The sequence below is a fragment of the Zea mays genome, chromosome 1, assembly GCF_902167145.1.
Source record: "Zea mays cultivar B73 chromosome 1, Zm-B73-REFERENCE-NAM-5.0, whole genome shotgun sequence".
Classification (NCBI taxonomy): domain Eukaryota; kingdom Viridiplantae; phylum Streptophyta; class Magnoliopsida; order Poales; family Poaceae; genus Zea; species Zea mays.
In genome coordinates, this window is record NC_050096.1 from 231,626,354 (window position 1) to 231,637,207 (window position 10,854).

General features: G+C 41.7%; 1 protein-coding gene across 6 annotated transcripts; it reads left to right on the forward strand.

Moving 5' to 3' along the window:
- Positions 1–1,421: 1,421 nt before the first annotated feature.
- Positions 1,422–8,330, forward strand: LOC100273810 (uncharacterized). 6 transcript variants are annotated; one of them, XM_023301551.2, is made up of 4 exons: positions 1,422–1,824; positions 5,555–5,659; positions 6,477–6,846; positions 7,346–8,172. In XM_023301551.2, exons 2-4 carry the CDS (start codon positions 5,593–5,595, stop codon positions 7,956–7,958), a joined length of 1,050 nt encoding a protein of 349 aa, XP_023157319.1. In that variant the 5' UTR covers positions 1,422–1,824; positions 5,555–5,592; the 3' UTR covers positions 7,959–8,172. The 6 variants fall into 6 exon arrangements, with proteins under 6 accessions (XP_023157319.1, XP_008667948.1, XP_035820886.1 ...); XM_008669726.4 differs by having other exon boundaries at positions 1,423–1,824; positions 5,550–5,659; positions 7,346–8,216; XM_035964993.1 differs by having other exon boundaries at positions 1,424–1,824; positions 7,349–8,216.
- Positions 8,331–10,854: the final 2,524 nt, after the last annotated feature.

A 10,854-nucleotide genomic window follows, 5' to 3' on the forward strand; every position in this document is an offset into this window, starting at 1 on the left:
CTCCACTTCTATTTCAAATTAACCCTCTGCACGTTCGTCCCCTCCGTGCAACCCTGCTCAGGCCCGCTAGACTCGACGCCCGTGGGCCGCAGTTCCAGCCCACACACGACACGTTGGCCTGTTGACCGTGCGGGGCTGGTCCGTTAGCCCATCGGGTCATTTGGTTAAATCAACATAAAATGTTAAAAACAGTGCAGAAGGTGGGCGACACTGGGTGAAGCCATATAACCAGTAGAACATCATGCTCACGTATTTTTAATATTGAATATAAATTATGTGTATATATATACGATTTTTGTAAAATAAAAATATATAATCGTGCTGGGCTGGGTCAGCACTACGGGCTAAGGCTACGGCCCAAGCACGGCACGACGCTCGCGCTGAGCTGGCCCATGCACTTTTAAATGGGTCGTGGCTCGGGCTGGTCCCCCAGATACGACTCATTTGACCATCTATACCTCCGCACGACGATGAAGGTTCTCGCCTGAGTTGGCGTCACCTCGTTCGTCATCCTGCTTCTTTTCTCTCTCCTCATGCCTCCGCCTCTGCGCCACCCCAATCTCGGTAGAGGGCGTGGGACGAGGCACCTCCTCCTCGTATTCGTCCGACACCAGCCTCGACACCAAACCGCGCAGTGGCTATTGCACGTCCACGAGGACGTTTCACAGCACACGCCCACCATCGTTTTCGCCGTCATCGGACGTCCCGTTCGTCTTTCCGCCCTTCGTCCTGTTCTTCCTCCCCAACCTGCTGCCCCCGCCCACCGTCGCAGCCGCGAGCCGACCGACATTCGTTGACGTGGGTACATGCTCGTCCCTTGTGTTTTTGGCTATTGCATGCATTAGGTCGTTTCTGAAATCACATTGGCACAATGAACTTCATGGTGTTTGAGGTTGCTGAATTGGATGAAGCAGTAATGATTTGTCACGCTAACAGTTAAAGGAAGTGTTATTTGTTGGTTTTAAACGTTAGTAATTGCTACAAAGTACCATAATTTGTATAGAGCGCATCTAGTTTTTATTGATGCATGACTTTAGCAACCACTCTATATTTTGATCTATCTTTTTTATAAGTTTGAGTTCATTTGACTTATTTTAGAAACTTGAGCTCACAAACTTCCTTTTATTTAGTCTCTATATGGTGGAATTATGTCATTATATAATCTCTGTTCGTTCAGCCATTCGTTGTGAACTCTCTTCTAATCGCTGTATTTATTGGTCGTGTTGTGACTAGACATATTGGATAAAGTAAACAACACCAATTAGTCAAATCAAAAAAATATTATGCAGAAAGCAGAGACAATCAATAAAAAAATTTGAGATTTTTTGGTAGATAATTTACGTGAGTATTGTTGTGAGCCGTCGCATCACACGGTAACTAATTTTCAACTAAATATGTGCTCTATCTAAACCTCCTCCCGAAAAAAAGACGGACTTTTTCTTAGAGGAGCCCTAGAGCTGAAACCTGCAGAGGAAGCCCCGTTAATCTATTCTCCTTGCATCCACACCGACGGGCAATTGGTGCGCCGTCTTCTCCGTCCGCGGCGGCCATCTTGGTAGCGGCCCGCATCCCCTCGGCCCTCCAAATCAACGAACCAGCGCGTCCCCGCTCCTCCCCACGCCACGGGAAACTTCCAGCAAAAGGTCGCGCCATCGATAAGGGGAGAAAAGGAGAAGTGTCGCCGTCCCCGTCAGCGACGGCGCTGGTACCGACGGTCCCCGCGTCGTGTGCCTTCCTCCTCCGCGAGTTCGACGACCCGCTGTGCGTCTGCTCTCTTCCGCGCGCCCAATCCTCGTCGAGTCGTCGTGCCGCTGATTGACACAGGTAACTCTTCTAACTGTGTGTCTTCGGTGTTGGGATTTTTCCGTCTAGCCTCTTGCTTCACGCACTCCGATTCCATTTCTGTTCATCGATGACCAAAGACGGATAGAGCATTCTTCGAAACGTATGTCCTCGGTATTAGGGTTTGGTTCCATCCAGCTTCTTCCTCCGTGCACACCCACTCCATTCCTGCTCATCTTCGAGCAAGAACTGTCACGAAACAGTCGTTCCCATCATCCTCTACGCCAAACTCAAATTTCTCAGATCTGTGTCTCCATGGTGTTACTGTTGCCTTCCATCTTGCTGATACATTCGCTTTCACTCCATTAGTGGTCATCAACGATGAGGGACGATGACAACACATGCACTGGCATCCTTCTCTCCTCCCCAGTGCATAATTTACTTTCAATTCCCCCTGAAGCGGTCCGCTCTGATTTTCCAAGGACGCTAAGCATCGGATATGCCCCTACGTTATTGCTTTCATGTAATTCTTACCTCTCAAGTAGTCAAACAGTTATTAATTTATTCAACCAAATATGAAAAAAACATTTATCATACCAAATAAATACTATTAGATTAATTACGACAAATATGTTTTTAGTAAGTCTATTCTCAGTCAAACATTTATAGTACTAGTCGGTTGTCCGTGCGTTGCGACGGCTTACAACAATACATATATAAATTATTCACAAAAAAATCAATATTTTTTATTGATTGTCTCCGCTCTCCGTATAATATTTTTTTATTTGGCTAACTGATGTTATTATTTACTCCATCCAATATGTCTTGGTACAACACGACCAATGAAGTGAGCGATTAGAAGAGAGTTCACAACGTCTGACTGAACTAATAGAGATTATAAAATGACATAATTCCACCATACAGAGACCAAATAAGAGAAAGTTTGTGAGCTCAAATTTCTAAAATAAGTCACATGAACTCAAACTTATAAAAAAGATAGATCAAAATATGGAGTGATTGCTAAAGTCAGGCATCAATAAAAACTGGATGCGCTCAATATAAATTATGCTACTCCGTAGCAATTACTAATATTTAAAACCAACAAATACCCTTTTATTTTACTGTTAGTTTAACAAATCATTGTTGCTCAATTCAATCCAACAACCTCAAACACCATGTAGTCCATTTGCCAATGTGGTCTTAGAAACGACCTAATACTTGCAAGAGCCAAGAACGTCGTGCCGTGCTTGGGCTGTAGCCTCGACCCATAGCGCTGGTCCGGCCCGACACGATTATATATTTTTTATTTTACAAAAACGTATATACATATATATATAACTAGGTCAGTACCCGTGCGTTGCAACGGGAACATATAATACCATGATAACTTATATACAAAATGTGTCTTATATTGTTATAAGAAAATATTTCATAATCCATTTGTGATCCTAGCCATACATAAATTTTGTTATTTTAATTTAGTTGTTTCACTACTACATTGCAACCATCAGTATCATGCAGACTTCGATATATGTCATGATTTGCATGGTCTCATCATTGGAGAGCACGTGTCACACCTGCCGGTAGAAGTTCCGTCGTACATCGTTAATCATCAGGCACGCACCACCATACACGCTTGCTTAAACAAAAAATGCAAGTGTGTGTTTGCGAAGAGAACTTAAGACAGGCCGACACAAAAGCTACCCCGACGATGGCGAGTGGTCATTATTGTCGGTCCTCCTCTGCTGACCTTCGGCGTCGAGATGACGCCACAATCCTTGATATAATAGTCGTCGAACGCGCGCGATATGGTGAGTACTGATCACTCTTGGCTGGGCTGCCAAATGAAATGCACCCCGGGCTCATCAGCGAGGTAGTATACCTGGTCGTTGCACCACCGGATGTGCTACTCCTCTACATACATCTTGTTCGAGGACACTCACACAACAACAACAATGGTCGTCATCCCAGCGCACAAGAATTCATGGCCGGTCAGTAGCGACTTACGTGGCAGGTTGGGCTTCAGGTGGATGATGAGCTAGACGGCGTGATGGCGTCGTCGTAGGTTGCGGTGCCCAGAACAACCCGAGAGTCGTCGACATTGGCGACGACCATGAGGTCCCCATGTTTGACGATGGACAGCGTGGTGCATCCGCTCTGGACCGCGTCCAAGCGGCGGCTGCGCCGAAGCTTGCCGTACACAGCGGCGCATGGGCCATATAGGACTGCTTCTAGAGGTCGAACTGGCAGTCGCCAAGTTTCTTCTCGTCGTCGGTGAGCGACGCCAACGCGAGCGCCTCGTGCTAGTGGTGTTTGTTCGGGGTTTCCAAGTAAGAAACATGAATTCATCTTTGGCATTGGTTTATGAAAATGACTTATAAGTTAGATCCATGGAAAAATATTACGGAGAATAAATGTCACACATGCAAAAAAAGTATTTAAGTTGAAAACATTATTCAAACAAAAGAAATTGCATTCAAGGCTCTTCTTTAAATACTACTCCCTCAATCCAAAAATATAATTTAATAATCTCAGTGATACTTATCTACTACTACACATTGTGCAAGGGTAGCAGGTGGGCTTCGGGAGAGATGTATATGTTTTTACTATAATAGATGTAGACATAAACATATATGTGGTGTAGCGGTAGCTATGAGCACATTTACTTGAGGGGTCGCGGGTTCGAATTCCCTTGGAGCCTGTTTTTTTAATTTAATTTTAGCTAGGCGTGGGATGCACGTGGGAATGAGAATGAGCTTTGTGGGAGGGGGAATGAGAAAGACACATGACAACCGGGAATGAAAATGTGAATGAGCTTTGCAGGGAGGGGGAATGAGAAAGACACGCAGTCGGGAATGGGAATAGGCTTTGCGGGGAGGGCGGAATGGGAATGGCAGAACACGGAATGACAGCCTACCCCTTACCGTCTTAATAGGTAGTAGAGATTTATATTCAATATTAAAAACATCTGAGCATGACGTTCTACTGGTTAGATAACTTTACCTAGTGTCTCTCGCCCTTCTTCCATCAGGGCATGGGTTCGAACCTCACCTGCTGCTGCACCGTTTTACGCTGATTTAATCAAATGGGTCGACGTACTAACGGGTTGGCCCGGCACAGTCAGCAGGCCCGTGGGCGTCTGGCCCGTGCCGGACCGCCGTTTGGCCATATATAGCCGTGCAACGGATTAATTTGAAATAGCTGCGAGGGGTTATTTGTAAAAAGATAACGCGGGACGACCGTTGAAACTGATGTTTTAAGTATAGTATAGATTTTCAATGGACATTATAATGAAAATCAAGAAAGCATGTCCTATGTTACTGCTTCCCCATTGCAGATATGAAGCACGAAATGTTTCAGATACTAAGGTACAACCTCATATACAATTTAAGTACGCAAAAAACACCAGTTGTCAATTTAAATATTCATTTGTATAAATAAATGTTTAAGTGTATTAGTCTGCAATTGCAAACTTGTGGTCTAATTGACTCTGCAAGCCATGGCCATGGTGCCCAGATATAAATATATATTTACGTCGTATTCATGCTATTTATTTACGTACAGTAACATTAGCTGCATGATCTACTTAGTATACTTTGCTTTGTACAAACAAATGTAGCATGCAACAAATACATGTACACTTCAACCGTTATCCTTTTACAATGTGTGTATTATCCTTCAACTATGACTATGTATGCTTCTCCTTCAAACAAAATTACGTATTCAATTCCAAACACATTTTTAACTTTATTCACATCTCTTCCCAGCCTAGATGTGACAGATCTACTTTGTTCCTTGCTACTTTTTGGCATGGTCACTCCCTATTTGCCATCATCGCACAACCATCGCCGAAGGCTGCCAATTCTATTGAAAATAGGTATGATTTCCTCAGTAAACACAATGTATTGCCATTTATTACATACTGCAACTTCCATGAAAATCAGATATCTCTTCGCTACACAAAATGTATACATTAGATATGGTCCATGTATACGAAACATATTTGTTTTCATGCATATTTATTTACAGACACATCATTTATTTTCTGTTATTCCCACTCCTCTTCAACCTACATAGAACAAATCTCAGTTTGTTTCTTACTGTTTACCCCATGGTCACTTACTATTTGCAACCATCAGCAGCTGATTTAGAAGACCTGCAAATTCTACCAATAACATATACGCTTGATCCAATAAACAGAAAAGTGAACATGTTTTTTTTCCATATTCCTCGGTAAAACACACAACTTTGGCCACAACTTTTAGTGCACAAACCATTTATAAAGACTAAGACCCATTGTAATATAATATCCAATTTGTTCATGATCCTACTTTTGTACATTCTAACTCTTTAGTTCTGTAAACATGACATGTTTGCATAATTCTATTCATATTATGTACCGGTTTCTATATAGATCTACAATACCATGTTGCTTACTGTATATATATATTTTTGAAGGAAACTGTCTATATATATCAACCCAGCTGTTTAAACATATTGTTAAAAGGCTCGTGCTTCGACTCGCGCTAAGCGCGAGCATGTTACTAGTACTAGTAAATATACGGTTCTTAGAAGTAGAACTTTGCAGTGTACATCTTTTATTTGTTTATTAATTCACATTGCAATGGCAGTAATAAGGTGATTGGCCAGATAATTATTTTTTTTATCACTGATCGGTTTCTGCTACTTTTCAGGATTTTTGTTAATGATGGGAGAAAATAAATTGATGGGCAAAAGATGGGAGGACATGGACACTGATGTCCTTGTGAAGATATTCAAGGAACTAAATTTGGTTGAGTTGTCACCGGTATCTCAAGTTTGTCGTTTGTGGCGCTTGGCCTGTTCAGATCCACTTATTTGGGGCACTCTTGACTTTGGATTGTTAAAATCCAATTTTATTCAGACAAGAGCATCACCATATATTTGGGTTGATGATAGGTCTGACAGGAGACTTGCAAGAATACTACGGGTGGCTATGGCAATTAGCTGTGGGAACGTCAACTGCATGATATTTCATTACAATTTGTTCATGAAAGATGAGCACCTTCATTTCATCTCAGAAAGGTAACAGCACCTTGTATGTTTTATCAATGCTGTGGTTCCACATTCTTATATATTGATGTGTCATATGTTGTGCAACTTTAAAAGTTTATTTTTAACACGATAGTTGAAGTACATGTTATGGTTTCTATAGAAATGGCCAAATGGGTGTTTGCATCTAGTGGTGATATATGAGCTCTCAGTTGAATCATGCATAAACATTAACACATTATCACAAGTAAATATTCTATGTTTTGTAAATAGTAACTATTCTTTTGTACACTTTTGTGTTAGTAAATTTGAATAGCTGCTATTTCATAGCCATTCAAACAGTGTGGGTGTGTGCGTTTGGGGGGGGGGGGGGGTAAGGGGAAGGCTGTTTCATTATGTTATTTCTGCTCTCATTTCTTTTGTACATTATTCTTCTGATCATATATGTCTTGTTAAAATCCATGATGCTCAGTTCTGTGTTCTCTCATTTCATGGAAGAGGCTAATGCTATATAGTCTTGCCTGATGTTTAGCAGATCTCCTCATTTAAAACGGTTGGTTATGCCAGCATGGAACCGCATCACCAAAGTGGGAATATGTAATGCTATCCAAAGGTGGCAGGCGCTGGAGTCCTTGACAATGCCTACCATCGGACATCCTCCATATATTATGGAAGAGATAGCAAGGAGCTGCAAGAATTTCACAGAACTTAAGATCATGGGCTCATTTGATCAACAATTTGCCTCGGCGATTTTGCAGTTCCTTCCAAAGCTGAAAGTGCTGAGCCTTCGTTGCTCGAAGGTGTCCATGGATGCACTGCAATGTTTGCTGAACTCGATGGAGTATCTTGAGGTTCTGAATATTTCACACTGCCTGCTGTTGGTTGTGGCGGCAAATGGGCGGAAGCAAGTGGTTCATGAACTGGACAGCCAAATTCTCGAGAGAGCTTCACGGCTGCGTGAATTCCACTACTGCCAAAGTAGGTTGTGCGTCGCGTGCCAGCGGATGGTGGTGGATGAAGGCATCATGCGCTGGTACAGGTACGAGGATTGGTTTTGGCGTCGGGATGAGGTGAGGTCCCTTGATCTGCAAGATTATGGGAAGCTGTTTGATGTTGGTTGCGAGAGGTTGACGTCTGTGGATTAGATGCTAATAATAGGGGAGCAAAACCTGCCCTCCTCAGTCTAGAAACTTGTTTATTGGCATTCATAAAACATAGCAAGTGACGAGGGGTAACAGTAGATTAATAATATCGATAACAATGTGCGTGAATGGTGTGCGCGTGTTTAGCTACTGTAAATCCATGAATAGTTCGTGTTGTTTGGAGAAGTTTGTTATAGCCAGTATGGTGTCAAGAGTATCTCTACAATTTGTTTTTAAGTGATGTGGCATTGGACATGAATAGTATTTGGCTTTATACGCTAGAGCGTAAAAGGCTAGACCTGATACTGCTAGTTAGGCTGTGGCCAGTGCACACGCAAAACACTGTTTTATATTGGAGATTGTACTGTTTATAGGATATGGAGTTTGAAATAGGATGTGAGATAGGTAAAACAGTTGGAGATAGTCTTATGCCTCGTTCGTTTATTCTGGATTCATTCAGGAATTATTCTAGTTGACCAAAACTTAGGGGGTGTTTGGTTACACCCCGCTAAAATTTAGCCCCTGTTCCATCGAATGTTTGAACCTCCGTTTCGGGTATTAAATGTAGTCGGATTATAAAACTAATTTGTCAGCCGAAGATTAAAAGACGAGACGAATCTAGTACAGTTGGTTGGGTCTATATTTCATACTCCTATTTAAAAGTCAAACGCTTGATGTGACCCGTACTAAACTTTAGCAGCAGCAACCAAACACCCTCTTATATAAATTAGGTAAATAATTTAGCTAGGAACTATTCCAGGTGACGGTCGGCCCCTTAGTCGTAACGAGTCCCGTGCTGTTTTTTTGGGTATATGGAAAAATTGTTATTCACCTCTGCTCAAAAGTCTGCCCTATCCTTTTTGGCGCGCTTGAGTTTTCATATAAATGCATTGTTTGAGCTGGTTTTCAAATTATTCAAATTGAAGTGTCATGATCCTAGCTTGTTGTGGTAGGCTATCTATAGCAGACTTATTATTCCAACTCTTATTTTGAAGTTTACTCTGCACGATCCTGAGCACGGCCTTGCACGTAGATCCTTCAGTTGACAAGGCTTCATTTAAGGGTCTGTTTGGTTGGGCTGTGGCTGTGAAAAAAGTTGCTGTGGGCTGTGAGCTGTGGAAAAAGCTGCTGTAGGCTGTAAGCTGTTGAAAAGCTAAAAACCGTTTGGTGGAAATCACTAAAAGTCGTTAAAAATTCTTCGATATATGTTTTCACAGTTCCATCTGAAAAGCCACTAAAAGCAGGTGCAGGGGTGCTTTCAGATTTGCACTACGAGAAAGTTGGCTTTTCAAAAAAGCTGCTTCCTAAATTCAGCCCTTTGGTTGGCTTTTGGCTTTTAGGGGGGCAAAAGTCAAAGCCAAAAGTCAAACCAAACACACCCTAACTCTATATGGTGTGTTTGTTTGAGCCGTAGCTTTAAAGTGGTTGTGACTTGTGGGTCGTGGGAAAATAACTGGGTTTGTGATATGCAAAACATCTATGGGTTATGGATATGCGAAAGCTAAAAACCATTTGATCAAACAGTTATCGTTTTTCCCGTGCACAAGACCACCTTTGTGCATATATACACAGAATTAATATGGATCTTTCCTCAAATAATCTTCGACTGGCGTGTTTTACGAAAACACCTTCCAAGATCAACTTTTTGTGCATAGCTACATATTTACAAAAAAAATCTATATGTCTAGCCGAAGGTTATTAAATGAAACGTCTAGATTGATTTTGTGCATACGTGCACGAAGGTAGTATTGTGCACATGATAGTTCCCTTTGGGGAAAAAAATGTTGTCAACTTCTCTCAGTGACAAGCAGATCACGTCGATCAGCCTCATCTTGTTCTTCCTCTGTATGGATCCCTGATCGAGGTCAGGCTCGCCCGTGGCAATGGACCCATGCTCGCTTGCATGGTGGCCAAGGCCATGACCGTTGTTGGGGAAGGAGCTAGAGCTACACATGCTTGAGGAGATGGCCTCGTCCTGGAAGGTGGACCCGAGCACGGAAAAGAGGAGCACTACCATCTTCCGAGGAGCACTCTCATGGACGGGAAGAGGCCAAAAACAGAAGAAAAAACAAATCAATTTTTTCACAACCAGTGAGCACTAGATATTTTTGAAGTTGTCTATTCTCATAGTAGGTAAAAGAAGGGGGGCTACTTTCAATTTTTACTAAATTAAAAATAAATTTTAGCCCAAAACAGCTATTATTATTTATAGCCCGCTTGTATATATTAGAGCACATACTTAGAAATTGAAATCATCTTTCCAAAATTCTATTGTTTGGTTGCACATAGAATTGTGATTTGAAAATAAAGACCCAATTCTCTGGAATTGGACTATAACTAGAAACTCCATCTCCTAATACAAAGCATCACTCCTATGTATTGAGTGGAATTGGACTCCATAATTTCAAACTCCAATTCAGTGATATCCAAACAATAAAATTAGAATTACATTACATCTCATTTCAATACTATGGTTGATTTGTAATTGAACTCAATTCAATTCCATGCTCTTCAATATCAACATCTAAACATAACATTATATTTTTGGTTGACTTTTATCTTTTGCAAAAGCAAAAGCAGATTCAAAAGACTAGCCAAAGAGAGTCATAGCCGTTCTGTGAGAGGTTCTTCAAAAGAGAGAATGGTAATGATCCAGTCACGTCATTAAAATTATTGGCTGATTCATGATTAGTCCCCCCTTTAAAATTATTGGCTGGTAGCTGATTGATTCCCCCTTTGCTCTCTGGTAAGGTTGCATCTGGCTAAAAAAGAAACAGATTAATGAGACAGCATCACACGCCTTTTTAAGCGGCCAATCGCCATTAGCAACGTCATGAGTAGAATTGTGTCGTCGCAAAGTCACTATCACATATCAGTACGCCAAGTGCATTTGCACGTC